The 19,395-nt window shown below is 39.0% G+C and overlaps 1 protein-coding gene across 1 annotated transcript in view; it reads right to left on the reverse strand.

The window, feature by feature from the left end:
• The window catches only part of ADAM23 (ADAM metallopeptidase domain 23), a 69,642-nt gene extending 57,287 nt beyond the window's left edge, over window positions 1–12,355 (reverse strand). The window contains exons 1-3 of the mRNA XM_057411765.1: window positions 12,106–12,355; window positions 10,830–11,056; window positions 146–222 (exon numbers count right to left, since the gene is read on the reverse strand). Of these exons, the coding sequence (XP_057267748.1) occupies window positions 146–222; window positions 10,830–11,056; window positions 12,106–12,277 (476 nt within the window). The 5' untranslated portion in view covers window positions 12,278–12,355. The remainder of the gene's footprint in view (window positions 1–145; window positions 223–10,829; window positions 11,057–12,105) is intronic.
• Window positions 12,356–19,395: the final 7,040 nt, after the last annotated feature.

Genomic DNA, 19,395 nt, shown 5'->3' on the forward strand with positions numbered 1-19,395 from the left:
AAAAGCCTAAATTTTATTTTGTATTAAAAAACTTGGTAACAGCATATTTTTCCACAGATCTTGGGATTTCATGTGCCCTGACTTTGTACCGTAAGTTAAAGACAGTAAGAGCAGGAAAAAAAGAAACCTCAAATTGTTCACTTACTTATTCAGTGTGAGGTCAAGGATGAATTTGGAGCCAAAGGCCTCAATCTGGAAACTTGCCTGGGCCAGATGTACAGCCTGTAAACATGAACACACAGGAGTACTATACAGTTTTGCAGAACATTTAAAGTTGTCAAAAGAATCACTGAGCTTTATATGCAAATGTGTGATAAACACCTGTGACAAAGTTATGGAAAACCTGCTTATTTTCATGAATCGAATTGGCATCTGAAAAGCTTTGCCCAATTCTTATTCAAAAGGATTTGCCTTTTTAGAAGGTAAAGGAAGAGAGAAGGAAATGGTACCTGAAAAGCATTCAAATACACACACATTCCTCACAAGAACAAGAAAGGGGAAAAAAAAAAATAAAGTATTCATCTAAATGTCTATATTTTTTCCATAACAAGATGACTATGTAACAAAAGCATAAGTTATGTAGTATACTGTTCTTTTAATTTTCTGCATTGTTTACTTTAAAAGGCCTGAAATAATTAAAACATCTATAATGCACACCTTCAAACAAGAAGGTCATGGCATGACTTGTAGTACATGCTACAAAAGACTCCGTCAAAGTAACCCCGTCACAATTAAAGGCTTGTACTTGGCATTGTAGCCAAGCCAGTGTAAGGAACACTGTACATACAACATACAACTTATCAACTCAACACACAACAACAAAAAAAAAAATCAAACCTATTAGCTTGTCTTGCATAGGGAGTTAACTTTAACTTTCAGGATATTCAGTTTTTGTCAGATATATAAATTGTATTCTTTATTCTTTTCTACGCTGTTGTAACTGTAGCCAAACACCTTTAAAACATCTGTTCTATAGAAAAATGAGAAGAGAGATGATCCAAGAATTTCATTTTTGTGATGATACTATTCCAACAAAGTAGAAGAGATTAGATCTGAATTTCATAGAAGTTCTTCGTTGATAATGTTCTAATCAAACCATGCTTACTTATACACTAATTTTCTATGGCATTAATGATTACATAAAGTTGGAATATTACTACTAAGCCCTTTAATGAAAAATATTATTTTTTGTCTTTTGCTTAAACACCACAATGAATCTTCAGGTATGTCACAAAAACTGTATAAAGTTTAGCTAGTTTATGACATAACTTAAACAATATGAAGGTTAGCTTTTATGGCCCATAATGCCTACAATTTTGTACTGTTTTGGAAATTTTTTTCCACAAAGGATAGATGCTTTATGTTCCTCTTCCATTCTTGCACTAGACAGAACAGCGCTGATTTTCACCTTATTTCTCAGCATAGGTATGCATCACCTTTCATAAAACCTGTCAACAGAATTAAAAAAAAAATTTCTAAGGTTGCTATGGTGACTAAAGCCAGCTGTGATGTTTCCTGTGTTGGTTTAGCATTCTTTGCCCCCAGAATGATCATTTCCCTCCTAAGGGGGTCACACAGCTTTGTTATCAAGCTTCTTTAAACAAATGTGTAGTTATAAAATATTTCAAAGATGTTTAATATTATTAGTCTCTTATATAAATATTTGTTTAATAAACATTTTGTTTATTAAACAAATACAATAATTTTGAACATGAATTTTAAAAATTGTATTCCTAGGTGGTATCTAAAATAAGATGGACACAAACCAGCATCAAGCTTTCTGTTGCAATTTTTGGTAAATGTTAACAGCTGTCTTACCAGTTCACCAACTTGCTGATGTCACACCAGCCTAGCAAACTGTTTCCAGCTGCTCTGAATCACCGGAGTAAAACAGTTTTAAAGACAAACAGGTGACTTGAAGGAGAGAATCAGAGAATCTGCAAGGATGAAAGCTAGCATATATATTAAAAAAAAAAAAAAAAAAAAAAAAATAGAATCTCAGTTTAAATGCATGCCTAGCAAGACTGGCTTTTCAGCCTCTCCGCTTTTTTGCACAGTAAAACCAGGTAACAAGTGTCACAAGGAGCTTTTCAAGACCTGTTTGTTACCAAAATGTCATGTTTTCAACGTGTACATGTATTAATTTATTTATTAAAAAAAAAAAAAAAATACATGAAAATTTGTTGCAGGACAAGGGCTGCAATTAGTTTTATCCCATGAAGATTGACTTGGAGTTACAGGAACAATTGCTTTGAGTCTCCTCCCCATGTAATATTTACCTAAAATTACATGTCTTCAAATATATGCCACAAACAAGACTTCAATATTAACTATCTGGAAAGTTTAGTAGAGCATGTACTATTCCATTAAGATCATTCTGAAACATGAGAAATTATAACTACAGAATTGCTTAAAGTACCTAGGTTTTATTATGTTTCTAACAAATATGTTTGGAAGTTTTCCAAAATATCTCCTGCTCAAAGATATAGTGATTTTGACTATATTGCATTCTTATATACAAACCATGAAGACTGAGCCTTTAAGATAAGATTATAATTTATAGATCTATCGCATAACATTCCTGACACATGTAACATGGCAAGAAGTGACTACCCAATCAGGATTTAATCAGTGTAATATATCAACAATGTTTACAAGTTGGTTTAGAAACAAGACTAACTACCAGTGCTCCCAAATACTATAGGTAGCTATGTAGCAAAAATATAACTTCAACACTGATCATATAATTTTTCCAGGGTTAGTTTGGAAATAAAAATTTGCTTACTTTTCAGTTTGATAAAGGTGCAGCATTTCTTTCATTTCTCCTACCAAACTATGCATTACTTAAAACATATATTCTTTGAAAGAGTTTTTGGAACAAGAACAGTATCAAGGCTAAATAATAACCTGCAAGGGAGATACCCAAATATTTTGCTTTTCCACTTTAAATTTTCTTTTGTGTTTTTTTTTTTTTTTTTGCCACTACTGCTGTTCAGACTTACAATTCCAAACCAACTAAATAAGGCAAACTGTGGAATATCTTTCAAGAAGATTCAAGCTACTTAATTAAGAAAATGCTTAAGTGTGGAGGATGATATATGCCATAATAAATCACACTTCAAAAGCAATCATGCTGTACTGAATCAATCATGCTGTACTGAATCATGCCAAAATCCCAAAACTTCAGCACAAGACTTTACAGATACTAAAAATGTATGCATATATATAAGAAAAAGAAATAAAAAGAAATCCCTGGATAACCTCCAGATCAGGGACTCCCATCAAGGGTTATTAAATCCAAAAGACAAGTTCTGGTTCCCAGAAGATCCCAAACCACAAATTGCTACAGTCTGGGGGACTGGTCTAGGAAGTAGCCCCCCATGACTGTTACGCTCCTATACCCCTCCCTAAGCATCTACTACTGATTGCTCTCCGAAATACCCAGATAAACACCTAGTCTGACCTGCTATAGCTTTTCTTTTGTCCAGACAAGCCCATCCAATGATACATGTATAACATCCTTTAAGTTTCTAAACCAGCAACTATGCATTCTTTATCTTTCTGTAATTTAAAATTAACTTGTATCTTTGTCTATGGTGTCATAAGAAAAAGTTCTTCTTGTAGGATGAGATACAGTATCATTGCTATTTCTGAAAACAATTACCCCTGTATCTAAAAACACCACTTGCTACCTATTAGTGTGCCTCAGGTAACAGATGCATCCTGGACACATAAGCAATTGCTGTAAAGCAGCTGATAACTAACTTGCTACCCTGCCATAGGGTATGCTCTACACCAAACTCGGCTCAAACTACTGGTTACAAAAAGAACACTGGATTTTAGATCCCTGCAGTTCAGCAAAACCAGTTTTGAGTTCAGGTGAATGTGATGCACCACTGCTGCAGCAAAATACAGATTTTTCAAAGCTAGTTGAAAATACATAAGCACCTGTAAAAGTCATAAGTCAGATATCAGGCGAAGGCAGGGAGACTGAAGTGTTTAATCCTGAAACTGACATTTTTCTTGTAACAAGTTAGCACAGAAGGCTACCAGTGAGCTGTCACAACCATCATGTACCACCATGATGGGAAGAAATACTTCAGAAAAGCGTCTGAAATCCTGTGATACAGATTATTATTTCACAGTATTCTCTTACCAGTTACTGTGTAATACAATGCCTAAAGTGTAACCTGAAATATGGTGTTCTAAATGGCATAGAAATATAAATTCAAACAAGAATATTATACTTTGAAGTTAGATATCTTACCATGTCTTTTCACAGATGATTAAACATCACATTCTTGTACGACTGGCATACATAGTTCCCATCTGCCTAATTATACTTTGCTTACATAAACAGAAGACCAAGGTCCTCTGTACATGTTTGTAATTTAAAATCCTCTGCAGAGGTTCCCGCTTTGACAGCTGTAAACTACTCCAGCAGCAAAGCTGCAAAATCACAAAGTTTTTCTGCAGCAAAGACTTACTGATGATACACAGAGGAGTGGGCTGAAGGAGGGTGCGAGTATCATTTTTGTTGCTACCAAACCTGAATTTGAGGGGGGGGGGGAGTGTGTCTTTTATCACTGTTCTGGAAGATCAGATTACTAGCATAGTCACTGTAATAAGAGCTTCTTCATACTAGGGACATTCTAAGAGTGCTGTAACTGCTTGTGCAAAGTAGTAGTTCTCAGGCGTTTTCCAAGCTAAAAATCCACATATACAAAGAATTCCAGTTTCTTTTAAGTCAGTCATTAGCTTACTGTAAGTTTCAAGATAAAATTAGATTAGAAGGCTGTAAAACCATGCCAAATGCAATGATCTGTTACCTCTTCAAAAATACCGAGTTTAGTCACAAGTCTTTAAACAAAAGTAACAGCATTGTTTAACCGACTGATAGCACTTTCGAACCTTTTGCTACATTCATACAGATACGATCTCCAAATGACCATCACTGCTTTTAGTAATCTATTTCTGCATATAGTTCTGCTGACTAAAATAAGAGCTGCTACTCTCATTTCAATACCTGAGCAAGGGGTTTCATCACTTCTGTTTTGGAATTAGAGACATAAGTCAGATTTAGATGGATTTTACACCATTAAAACATTTTTTTTTGATCTTGACCTTCATTCTGATAATAGTACAAGTTTTGTCACAAATGAATGTGACCTACTATACATTTGTTTCTTACTCTTCTTTCAGCTTGTTTGCCTATCCTCATACTTCATACAGAAGCCATCCTTCTTTAGTGTTTGGAAAACATCTGCTATATTGCACGTATACCAAGATAACTGTGCTCTAAAGAGAGCCTAAGTATAGAATTATTACAGATCTGAAAACTAAGTATTTTTCAATGGCATTATGAATTAAAGAAACAATCGTTGGAGCAAATCCAGAGGAGGACCGTGAAGATGATCAGGAGGCAGAAGCTCCTCTCCCACCTATGAAGGTAGGCTGAGAGAGCTAGGCTTGTTCAGCCCGGAGAAGAGACTTTAAAGCAGCCTTCCAGTACCTTAAGGAGGCCTACAAGAAATCTGGAGAGTGACTTTTTACAAGGGACACTTTTTACTAGTGACAGAACAAGAGGGAATGGCTTAAAGGTGACAGAGGGGGCATTTAGGTTAGACATTAGGAAAAATTCTTTACTGTGGTAGTGGTGAGGCACTGACAAGTTGTCAGAGAAGTTGTGGATGCCACATCCCTGGAAGCAATCTGGTCTAGTGGAAGATGTCCCTGCCCACAACAGGGGGGTTGGAACAGGGTGATCTTTAAGGTCCCTTCCAACTCAAACCATTTTGTGATTCTATGATTCTGTAACCTTCCAGTATTCACTGGAAATAAAGCATTTCACACTGAACAGCATATGTATCACAGCAGCTTAAAACATACAGGATTTCAGAAAAACTTCCACTGATTATTTGTTTCTGGTCTTTAATAATAGAAAGGTTACTTTGATACACTTGAACCTCAAGCCCTGAAGACTGTTCTCTGAAGGAAAGGCTGTCAGCATGCGAACAAAGGCTCAGGCCTACCTCTGAAAGCAATCCTACTGTTGCTCTTGGATTGCCAGAATCCACCACTCTTGCAGCACTCAACTTCCCAAAAATGCTATAAAACCTATAAACTTTTTTTGGGTTCTTTTTGTTGTTTGTTTTTTGTTGTTTTTTTTTTAATTCAGAACAAGGCCTAACAAGTGCAATTGCTGCACTATCTAACACAGAGGAACTGAAATATTTTATAGGTTATCTCTTGAAATGACAACTTAAAAAAAATTATAACTATCATGACTCACATTTCAGCTAGGAAACCAAGATGTAGATCTACTTAATAGATGGCGTAAAGCATAAGGAAGATGGCTTTCTACTCCCATTGGCATAAGGAAAATGGCTTTCTACTCCTGGAAACCGAAGAAGATAGGAAGACTAATTTCAAGCCTACTGTTAATCAGTAACTACTGAAGACACAGAGTCCAGATAAGTCTTTTGCATTAACGGGAATTCAATACAGACTAGAGAAAGAGTAGGAATTTAATACAGGATAGAAAAAGAGACAAAGTACACAAAAATATTAATTTGCAAGTAGTGTAAATTGATCTGCATCACAGAAATTTCAGAGGAAAGAAAAAAAAAAAAAGGGCAAACAAAAAAGTAAAGCCAGCTGAAATACTACAATGGTTCTCCAACAGTCTTAAACTCATATAGATAAACCACATGAAGTTCATTCATTATTTTGATCAGTTTTTATTACATGGGGATTAAAAGTGAGGATCTGGCCTAAGACAGGCAAGGGAAGGGAAAACAATAATTAGGGCATAGGATTTTTATCTGAATTTTAGTAAGAATTCACATGATGCCACCTCTTGAGAGATTATTAACCATCACCTCTCATATTGTACAAAACAGGCCTCCTTTTTCTTCAATACCATCTCCTTTGTAATGGCCATGATACAGCTATTTTCCTTTCATCTTAAAGATGCTTCCCCTCTCAACTTTTGTATGCTTCATACCAAAGTTGCATAAAGGACTGAAACAGCCCTGCATTTCAACCTCTAAAGCTGGGCAACATAACAGAAAACAATGTTCAGCCTGGCCATATTTTCACTACTTAAATGACAAACAGAGGAGCACCTGGAAGCATCTGCACTCCAAAACACCTGGAGTTTTTACCAGAAGAAAATAGTCCAAAATGAATACAGGGTTTGGTTTGTTTTTTTTTTTTTTTGGGGGGGTGGGGGGGGTGGAACTGTCTTCACTATTGCACTATTTTTTTTCCAGTCACTAGGGTCTGCAAACGAATTTTTTTTAACACCTCCCTCCTCCCAAAAATGACACTAACTGCTTAGAACAACACACTTCGTTTGTTTACAACTTCTGAGAACTTATGATTCAGCAATCTAAAGACAGCTGTGTTTCTCTGGCAAGCCTTTTATTTTGAGACCATATCTTGTGTTGCAAGATTTTTTTCTTTGCTGGCTATGGTAACGACTTGGTCCTAGCCTTTTGTGACAGGTTGTGTCACATAGCAGTCCTCCTGCTACCTCCTAATGATCAGGTATACCTAGCCTACAAAAACGAACCACAGCAGTCATATGGTTCAGTAAAGAGATTCGCAGTTCATTCAGAACTCTGCTTCCATCTGCAGAAGTTTAGAAAGACAGAGCACATTATGACTCAGACCTCTCCAGCATGTTTAAAAGTTCTTATAAGTTTCATCACTGTTTTTATAAACAGATGTTCATTTTTGAGCATTTCACACCAAAAATAACCTAACAATTCAAAACCAGCTAATCTTAATTCGACTATGAGGAAACAGGTACACAGATTTTTTGAGTCTTCAACTACCAAGTATTTGAATTATGCTTGGTTTTAGATCATAAAAAGAAAACAGATTGCAAACTAGAACTCTGTCCACCTTGGAGATAGACCATTTAGCCAAAACTAGCACACCTTTAGTTTTCCAACAGTGAGAAAAAGCTTCTTGAAATAATAAAAAAGGAATGAGAGAAGTTCTATGGAGAGTTTAAATCACATACACCCTCTCATTATGATGGCATTTTATCACATCCAAAGGGGATAAGGATGATCAGTGCTAAGAAACCAATTTATTACTTATTTTCTTTGTTCTCTGGTACACTGTTTTCTCCTCCATCCCTTCATTTCTACATATATTTCATTAATAAAGCTGCAGACCCCTACTTTTAGGAAGGGATTTAGAAAAAACAAAGCAAATATTTTAAGTCATTTTACATTATTGTATTTCTCTAGGTTTACCTCTTTCTTCCTACATGCACACAATTTCCTCTACTCTTCCCCTCTCCTTATAGTGACTCAGCATTTCTGAGGTATTCAGGCCTAATTCACCAAACAATCTGTATGAATTACATTCTTCTGGCCACTATAATGAAGTTCCACAGAAAGGGGTTTACTGAATAATATCCACAGTTTGGGAGTACATCTACATCATATGTCTATAAATGGTATAATTAAGGCTGACAAGAAAATACAGGTTAAAGGATGCATGGTTCCAAGACCAGTAAAAAAAAAATAAAATAATAGAAAAAAGAAGTATTTTTCTTCCTCAATTGTTTCTTGTGTACAGATATAAGGTACTCATGTTTATTTTTTTTCATATGCTAAAACTCAATCCTAAATATAGATTATTTTTTTTTTAACCTAACTATAGGTGTTTTTTTACCTAACTATAAAAGTTAGGTAAAAAAGTTACCAATGTGGGGAGAGCAAAATCATGCAAGTATTATTTATTACAATATAGCATTTATTTAAGTTCTGGGAAAGGATAAAAGCAAGTACTAAAAATCCTCTCCCTTCCCAAAATCAAAACCCTTCTACATTCTAGGCAGAATTCTCCCCTCGCCCCCAGCAATTATTGCTCTACAGAGACTAGGTAATGTTAAACAAAACAAAATAACCAAATATTTGCTACCTACCACATTATTTATAAAACAGATGGAAGGGCAAATAAATGACTTCATGCAAGGAAAGACGCAAGAGGCAAGCTGGGGATGGGAGTGTAGGGGGAACAAAGGACTCTGGGGTGCTCTGAAAGCAAAACATGCAAAAATCAAAGCAGAAAAGGAATCAACACTTTCCTTCAATTAAGTGGATCAAAGCAATAGAAGTTCCATGCCAGAAGGATGAAGTCAACATGATGTCACTTTCCATGGAACCCTAAGCTTAAGGAACCCTTCTGTGAGAAAAACTGCAGTGTGAGCAGGACACAATGAGTAGAAAGGAGATCCACTTTACACAATACTCAGCAGCAAGAATACTCAAGGAAATCAATACCAATTTTGTCAGCACTGATTTCTGCAGAGCTTTATCCCCAACAGGCAGAGATCAGGTAGGGCATAGGAAGGATAGGTAACAGCGGCAATGTTTTTGTGGGCAAAGCTGGGTAAGTGAAGAGATTGGCAGGCATTCTCCTCTGTGAATTCCCAAGCAAAAAAAAACTCATGTAGAAACATGAAGGAAGCACTATTCCCAAAGGCAGGTGCGCAAGTATTTGCAAAATCTCTTTTTTTTTCCCACACCTCTCTCCAAAGAGGGGAACAGAAAGTTCCTGTTGTTCAAGTTCATTTAAAAAAAGAGGTCTCACTTTAAAAGAATATGAGTTCTGAATGCAATATGTTGATAAGTAGCTCCAATTTCCAAAATCTGAACAGTTTTTCTGCGCCAGCCGTAACATATCAGTGTATTTGGATGACTCCAAAGGCACATATTGTTATCCAAGTTCAATAAGCTAGGAAGCAACCTTTCTTACCATTAAAATATCAAAACTCATATACAACTCATCTTTTTTTCAAGGGTTTAAACCACGACAAAGGGTTATACTTTCAAAGTATATTACAACAAAGGTAATACTTCCATATTAACTCCATAGCTGAAATGGCACACAATCAATATCAACAAAAGCACATATAGCACATAATAAATTCCCTTTCTAAAATTTCCAAAGAAATGCAATTCAATAGGTAGAAACTCTATTACAGCCAAGCCCAAGTGTAATAGCATACACACTGATCTGCTTTACTGCCTTTCTTCTATATTGTGACAATCTCTTCCTATACATACTATATTTACCTTCACTTCACCTTTTTAACTCATGGGAAGAAATTTGTTTTTTAAATAAAAATGGGACAGACTCATTTTAAAGGATGCCTCCTAAGCAATAGGATTTACAGTAGGTTTACTTCTTCACCAAGTTTTTTCACAACATTCAAGTTTGCTCAATCCCATGCAATTTCAGAAAAAAAAAATTACTATCTGCATCTATACAAAATGAAATACTGTATCTTGCCATTGAAAATGAAAAAGGCAAGTATTATTTGACAAAATCTCATAATACTTTACAGTGGTCTTCACTGGTCATAGACTGGCAGGAAACCAGTACTGCATTTATTAGGTACTGCATGACAGACACATTCATGCTGCAAGTTCAGGATTCTAAAGAAACTCCCTATGCAGACATTTCTGCAGTCTAGAGCCACTTTGGAAGAAGCATGTTGTTGATGATGGCATACCATAAATCAAGACACTGGAACTACACTGATCAGACAAGTAACTTTGCATAACTCCCATTCGTTTTACCTACAGTTGAGTTTTTGAACCATGCTGAAATTCAAAATAATTAAATTAACACAAGGGAAATTAGAGTCTTGTTTAATTACACGTCCTCCTTGATTTTCTACAAATGGCGGTAAGGACCACCAGCAAGTCTCAAAGATCTATGGAATAAAACATTCAAACTCAGTTCCACATCAGATACTAACAATTTGAAAATTCTGCAGATACGCCTTTTTTTTACCCTACCTTGTCATGCTTCTGCTGGTGCCTTGCCCTAGTATCCAGGACATGGTAAGGGGTTTCAGAGTCTCTGTTGATATAATAGATTAGTCTTGAAGGCAGTGTGATTTCTTTCTGGATTGCATTGCTGTAGCTGTTATTTTTACTGTTACTGCTTTTATTCTGTTGAAATGTATTCTCTTCATCTGCCAGTACTCCCCCTGTACCGCCTGCTGTTTCATTCCAATGCAGGTCTGAGGAAGAAAGATATGCCAGCCATATATTAGATGGCAAAATATATTTAAAAAAAAAAAAAAGCTACATATTTAGCTTGCAATATTCTAATATTTTATTAGTCATTCAAGCAAACAAAAAGCTTAGTCATTGAACTAGATTTTATTCATTTCTTCACATGCAAAATGGATTCAGAAATAACATTATTTATTTAAATGCACATACATTTTCATATGCATTCATAGGTTATAAATAGTTTAATGCCTCTCAACCTCCAAAAAAAAAAAAAACGAAAACTCAACGCTTAATGGACATGTAGTTACCCTCTTTGATAGCCAAGTTCACTTATCTCTCAGACATACACACAAAAACCAGGCGTACACCTACAAAAGACTAATTTCCCATGTTCTTAAAACAAGCTGAATTCAGAGTCCATGCACACCGAATGGGTAATCAAGTCCCTTTACATAATAGCAAGTTTTCCACCTCTCCCTTTTAACTTTTACAAAAGCCCTTTTCTTCAGCGGCAGCTTTTCAGATTAAACCCTGCATCCTTCCTCATTAAAATTTCAGGATACAGTCAATCAACAAGCAAAGTAACAAGAACAGTAATAACAAGAGGCACAAACCGACTATATTCAGCATTACACACATTATCTATACATAATCAAAAGCAAATAAACAAAAAGCACACGCAAAAATCCAACCCCAAATTGGTTTCCCATTCAGATCCTCGTACATATGCATCCTAACACACACACACAAAAAAAAACCACCTAAGCCTTTTTTTGCCGCATACCTCACCGGCGTTATTTCTGCGCACTAGCACTCTACCTAAAACACTACAGCATTCGCTTTAGAAGATGAGAGGGGAAAAACCTCACATTTCTCTCCTTTTCGTTGGCAAGCAAGACGAAACAGACACGTACACAGATATGGAAGGGGCGGAGGAAAAACCGTTCAGGGGAAATGGATGCTACCGGGGTTTATCTCCCGCGGCGGAGGCAGGGAGGCCGGGTGCCGAGGAGCAGCAGCCGCCTCACGCAAGCACACCCCCCGTCATACCCACCGGCGGCCGCTGTAGCCGCGCGGGCCCGCGGGCAGGACGAGCCATGGAGGAGCAGGAGCAGCGAGACGAGGCGGCCGAGGAGCGGCAGGAGCGTGGGGCGGCAGGCGGCGGCGGCGGGGAGGCGGCGGCCGCAGCGCGGCTGCCGCAGGGAGATGCTGCCGGGCGGCTTCATGGCTCATAGCGCCCCGAGGGTGAGAGGGGGGGCTGCCGGCCGAGGAGCGGCGCGGTTCCCTCGCCCCGCAGCCGGGCTGCACCCGTGAGGCCGGGCGGTGGCGGAGGGGCGGAGAGAAGGAGGCGGCTCCCGCCCGTCTACCTCCTCTCTCCGCCGTTACGGGCAGCCCGTTACCTCAGCGCGAGGGCGGGCGGACAGCGCCGCGCACCCGCCCCTCAGCGCCTCGCGGTCGCGCCGGGCTCGTCCCGCGGCGGGCGCGCTGGGGCGGGGCCAGGCGGGCGCTGTCCATTGTGCTGTCGCCGAGGGGCGTTAACACGCACCCTCGATCCCCACGTTTAACTGGCGCCGTTAATGCGGCGGTGAAGAGCGTACCGCGTCCCATTAAAACCTCCTGTAACATCATCGGGAAAGGAGATCCTCCCGCTTGGCTTAACGCAGCCCCGGGTGCTAAGGGTAAAACCAACGGCCGCACCTGCCACACGCCTCCCGCAGCAACACCGAGGGGTTATACTGAGAACTGTCACTGTGTGTCACAGACTGGTTAACGCACAGACACCCGCCCTTGCAGTGTGCACAGCTGCAAGAAGCCGAATTTGGGAATTCTCAAATCATTTTAAGAACTTCACACGGGCGGGAATTGGTTTGGAAACTGGGAGCCTTGGGCAAGGCCTGGGAGAGGCTTTGGAGGCGTGAAGCAGCAGCCACAGGCCAGTTAGTTGACCTGAGCTGGAGCCAGGAAGTTCCTGCTGAGTTAGAATTGCTAAACAGAATTGTAGGAGTTAAAGCTGCTAGAATTGCTAGGCAGAAGTGTAGTAGATAAGATTCATAGCTTGTGTAATGTACACTTAAAAGACATTCTTGTTTAAATAGTAACCATAGAAGGGGAAAAAAAAGCCCAGAGTAATAAAATTTGCCAGCTTGACAAGTTCCTGCTTTAAGATACATAAAACCGGCTTGTACCAAACTTTCAGTTTGGATAAGAGCTGGAACTCTATTGAGTCTGCGTGAAAGCAAGAGGTTACTCGTGGTGATGAAGAGGAACTACAGGCCTTCATCCTCACGACCCCCTAAAGACCACTACCAGGAGGCACTGCACAAGCACCTCAATGTGACAAACGCCAGAAAGTTAATTATAATACTAGCTGGGCACAGATTCTGCATATGTATTAGGCGTGAAGCAATCTCATGTTTATGTAATCATTATATGTAATATAAGCAAACTGAGCAGCAGAGGAAAGGTGCAGCATGACTGCAGTGGAGAGATCCCCCATGCTGCCCAGCACTGAATAAAACATACCAACTCTAAAAGCCATGCACTTTTAGAGTCCTTTTCTTTCTGCAGATCACCGCACCCTGGGGACACAAGAAAGGCAAAGGGAATACAACTTCAAGTTCACAACTTGCAGTCCTCATCTCCCCCGTGAACCCTCCCCCTGCTCCAATCACAGTATGGAGCTTCAGGGTGCTTCTGCTCGCTCCAAGCACCTCCAGTCAACACATTTGTTCCTTGCATCTCACCCCTTGTGTTCTCTTCTTCAGGATCTGCAACCCACTCATCCCTACTGACTGCAGCCAACATGCAGTGAAGTGGGTATGGAAGTGAGAACCAAAGACTACCAAAAGAGTGAATGTATACTGACAAAGAAAATGGACATGTGTGCAATAAACAGAGTAGCACTGCACAGAGGTGCATGATGGTGACCTGGTATAAATCCACTCTGCCATGCTGTGTTCTGGACCACAAAGAGAATGAAGTATTAGCACATTTCTGTACAGTCAGTAGTACCTCTCATTCTTCAGGCTGCCTGGGGTGAACCACCAATATGAAGAATATTTGCAAAGATAAAAATAGCTTCACAGAGATACGAGAAGATTATCTGCTGGTTTGTATTCATTCCATGGCTTCAGGAATCAGAAAAGCTGGAAGCTGAGTTCAGAGACAAGTTTAGATATTGAGTTCTTGCTGAACATTTTGCCCAGCAGACTTCTAATACCCAAGAATAGATATGTTATATTTTGGTGCGGGTCTTACTGCTGAGGAAAAAAAGATGTTTCTCCTCTTTTCCTAGATATTGCTTTTTATTTGTCAGTTTATTCATTCTAATCTGAGTCTGTGTACCACAGGGACTTCCAGAAAGACAGGAATTTTCTCTGCTCTACATAATTTTCTTTAGATTCTAGCCTGAATTCATTATCACTGTTAATTTAGAAAGTATAAACAGTTTACAAATCATTACCATGCAGACTACTTTACAGCAGCAGTGTTATTACTTTAAAAGAAAAAATTAATGCTGAATTCTCATTCTGGTCAAATAGGTGCTACTTGTGGAAGCTCAAAATCTGAGCATGTAGCAGCAGACAAACACATAGAAGACCCATGGGATGACCAGGTGTGAAAAAGAACAGAAAACATGCCTTAGGATTTCTCTGTTGCTTGGGTCTAGGGAGAAAGCTGTAACAGTTTTCTATACAAAATGGTCTTCCTTGATGCTCACATTCCCAGACACTTTCCATGCAGCCCAGCTGAACCCAGCTGTTCCTCATCATCAAGTACCACTACAATATTTAAACCAACAGCAGCTCTTTCCTCCCCATAAACATATAAGCAGATCAAAGGACCAGTTATGTCTGTACATCTATATCTAAAACAACAAAAAAAGAGCAAAGAACAAAAGAGTCAAATGACCACACAATTTAAACAACAACGAAAATAATCCAGAAACTTTCACCACACAACAAAAAGCCCCAGGAAGTCTAGCAATAATTAATACTATAACACCTGCTCTCTGAAACTATCAGTGGTTCTGCACCACCTGATCTAGATGAAGATGACCCTGGCCATTGCAGGGGGGTTCAATTAGATGATATTTGAAGGTCCCTTCTAACCCAAACTATTCTATGATTCTGTGATTCTTATTTCTTGTGTCCAGATTTTGAGGGAAGAAAATAATGATTGCCCCTTTCTGCAAAGGTTGTCTAGGGAAAAGATTTTCTAAAGTTCTTTTAGCTCATGTACAAGTCTGCAGCAGAAATAATCACCTGAATAACCATCTGAAGCAGACACGCCTGGTCTCCCAGTCCCTTATGGGTATGTCACTCAAGCTGTGTTTCATAAACCTACAAACCTTCAGATGCCATGTGCAGTTCACAGAGCACAATCAGCTCAAGATGAAATTCCCCACCAGGAATGACAGCTGGTTTTGTTGTGTTTTTTTAAACCTGCTTTCATCTTTGAGAAACGCCATTAAATAATCGCAGATAGACTGCACTGCAGATGTCTGAAAACAAAATACCAAAAGTGTGGATTACTGTAGCAGCATCTGTACCAAATGAAATTGAAACATCTAAGTGGGAGGCACACAGGAAATGGCTGATAGCCGGGGCTTCAAGAATGGCTGGGGAGCACATGCGCACTGTGCAAGGTATATACTACTTTCAATCTGGGTGACAAATAGATTTTACACCACATCTCCAGATGATTGCCTAGAGCTTTTAAATTCATCCCTCCCTTGACAGGATGGGGGTCAGTGAGCGTATGGGATGAAACTTTGTAATGCTACAATTCAAATCAAAGAGGCTTCAGATGCAAAACTGCTGATTGTAATCTTGCTTGTTCATAGTAACAGCCAGCTGGGAAATGTTAGTCCAGGCTCTGCTAACCCAGTGGCAAAGATACAACCTTCCAAAATGATAAGATGCCTTTTCTGATACCACCTGAAAAGAGAATAAGGTTAGCATATCACTTGGCTTGGGAAAGTCTCTATGTTGGATACATTTTTAAACAACTTGCTCCTTACCATGGCACAAAATTGAACTCGCCAAATGAGCACAATAAGACTGTGCCTTACCAGGAAATAAAAAATATATGGATTTCAACAGTAATGCCTTATTTAACACTTATTTCAAGAATTCAGTTAGGTCCTGTAACAAACAAGCAGGGGGGATATTCCTGGATATTCCTCACAGAGGCAAACAGTTTACTGCTTTAATAGAAAGAAGACTATTTCTGTTGCAGATGGAACAGGAAGGAGACAAGTTCAGGAGATGTAAACATGGATGACTAATTTATCAGAAGGTCTTTGCAAGGATGCCATAAGAGCACTGGCTACCAAGTTTACAATAGTGATGATAATTACAGAAGAGGAAACCGCAATATCAAACATGCAGTTTAACAGAAGGTTAAGCATAGAAAGACTAGCATAGTTACTTTGGTAATAACAGATGATACCAACTGGGCAGCTCAAGAGTGGCCCTGGGTGATGAAGGATATAATGCCATAGGAGATGAAGGATATAATGCCATAGGAAACAGGCAGCACAAACAGTAGAGTAGCAGCAGCCATTGCTGAGCTCTGCTCTCAAAGAGTGCAGTAGGCAAGTACGATTATGATTTATTCATATTGCTGTAGCACTAGCAGGCTCAGCCGTAGGCCAAGGTCCCGCTGTGCTCTGTGCTCTACAGACACAAGACAAAATGACAGACCCATTAGAGAAATTTCCATTTGATTTGCAATACCAATAACACAGACAATGCTGTAAATAACAAAAGAAATAGAACAGCTCTGGGAGGGCTACCAAGCACACTGCAGGTCTAAAAAGCAGTAATTACACAGGGTACACTGAGTAACAATAGCACCTCATTAGCTGGCACATAACTAATCCACACAATCTGTAATTTGCATGCAAAAGAAGGTGGTGGCTATTCTCAGTTTCTCAGCAGGGGTTAACAGCTAAGACAAAGCTGGACTGAAACTTCATGCCACTCATATTTCCTTACTTTATATCCTATGCACTGTAAGTATGGATAATTTATACTTAAAAGAAACCTGGTAATTGCAATGAAAAATAAGTAGTTTTCATTTATTCTGCTTCTTTTAGCTTCTTTAAATACCTTTTAGCAACCAGGGGTGAGGGAGGTGGAGCATAAATCTTGCAGTAATGTGACATACACATCAGATATATTCAGGAAACAGAGCACTAGCTCTAGATTCTTACGAAGCAAGCATTGTTTTCCAAACCATAGATCTAACAGAACTGGGCTTCTATTGTTCTTTGCCTTTCCATCTTCTTTATTTCAACCTCATATACTCTTCAGAGGAAGTGCTTTCTCCTGTTATGTAGTTCATAGTTCAACAGAGCTTTAAAACCAGTTTTTCCCTCCACATAGAACAATGGAACAATGTACAGTATTGGGCACATGATTTTAAACACAATAATACTATAAAATAGAATACAGTAAAATTGCCATTTTTCCACCAGAACTGCCACTAATTTACCAAGATCTGTGTGCACATCATCATGAACTACTCCTCTAACCAGTGATTCTACACAAATGAATTCTTTTCAGAGTACCATATGTTCCAGCACTCCAGGTTAGAATATACACAGTAATTAGGATATACTTGCCAGCTCCCTCTCATCAACATTATGAAATGTTCATGTAAGGTCAGGTGAAGAAAACAAGATGATCAAAAGAATATACCTTACTAACATTCAGCAAAGAAGGGAAGGGAACACAGCTGCTAATAGTAAATGAGTCAGAGGTTCTATTAATTGCAGTTCAATTTGTATCCAGGTGAAACTTGGCCTCAGTAATCTACTGACTGCAGGAGGAATTTATTTTGAATACCACACCAGAATAATTTCAGAATTAACTCACTGTGTACCCTTGTATAATTAACTAAGCATTCACAGCCAAAAGATTTTACAGGTTGTCTAGGAGGATCCCTCAGCAGTGTTTGAACAACTGCATGTAAGTCATTGTAGACAGGATATTGCAGTGAGGTGTTTTTGCCATCAATGGAAATATTCTGATACAAAATGGTGCAATTATTCGCCACATTTTCCAATTTATTAATAAGAGACAAAGCAGTAGCAGAAACATGCTGGTCAATGAGCCTACGGAGAACACATTTGTTCGCTGTTCTGATACGGATATATTTAGCAAGTAAAACATATGCTACCAGCAGAAAAAAGAGTAATGCTGGTCTTCTAATAAGCAAGCACTTCTAACTGTGGCTATGACATCAGCCTGCTCCTTGCTAGCTTGTTTCACTGTTGCGAGTTAAATTGTAAAAACAGTGTCAAGAAAGTAAGACGGGATGGCAGAGGAAATGTAACTTGAATAGGTACTTTGATTTATATTTTCTTCAAATTAAATACATGGAGTTCACATCCCCAGAATTTGCCACAGCTGATCAAACACTTCCAAGTGGCAGGTTCTAAAAAGCCATATTGTAGCTATTCCAGTGCAATTTTGCAAAGGAGAGGGAGACATTACCACTCCTTTCATGACCCACTTGCATACATCCAGGGGAGAAAAGGTCTGCAGGGGATCTCTGGAGTCATCAAGTCCAGACCCCAGCTGCCACGGGCTGTTCCATTCCACAGCTCCTCTTATACATTGCAGTAGTTAGTGGTTTTGCCCTCCAACAACTACTGGAAGGCTGTTCCAGAAGCTGATTGTTAGAATCACTAAGTAAATCCTTCTACTTTCCAGCCCAAATTTATTCATGCCTAACAGAAACCCATTTGTTTCTGTGCCAGTGCTGGCATTAATAGCTCATTCCCCCTGCTGCTAGAAATGACCGGACTCTCAATGGTTTCAGCATCTAAGCCCAAGTGATAGGTGAAAATGTCATGAGAGTGTAGTTGAAAACATTAAGGATGTTATCTTCAGCACAGAGATGCCCAAATAGCAAGGACTACATTAGCATGAGAAGGAGAAGGAACGCGGCCATGCCAGTGTAACGTATGCTTGAGCTACTATATCTTACTGGGAAAAGGAACTTATTAGCTACAGCTACTACTAGTTGGAAGCTAGCCGGCTGGGCATAGACATGCAGTGTTTAAAGGTGTTGTACTTGCTTTTCTTATGTTGACCAAAAAAATAAAAATAAATAAAGTCTTCCTCCAAAAGCTTGCAGTGCTGAGGCTGCTGCTTACGTAATACTTACACACAGCCTTGCATTCAGCAGTGACACCTGTGCTGATGCTGCTGCCATCACTGCGGTCTTCCTATGCTGTCAAAGGTAGGTGAAAATGCTGAGAAGCAGCAATGTTAGTCAGATAGGGAAAATCCTGTCATTTTCATAAAATGCAGCTCTACAAAATAGGGAA

This window comes from Pezoporus wallicus, unplaced genomic scaffold, assembly GCF_028554395.1.
Source record: "Pezoporus wallicus isolate ANWC-B61680 ecotype Strahan unplaced genomic scaffold, APGP_CSIRO_Pwel_v1 contig_6732, whole genome shotgun sequence".
NCBI lineage: Eukaryota > Metazoa > Chordata > Aves > Psittaciformes > Psittacidae > Pezoporus > Pezoporus wallicus.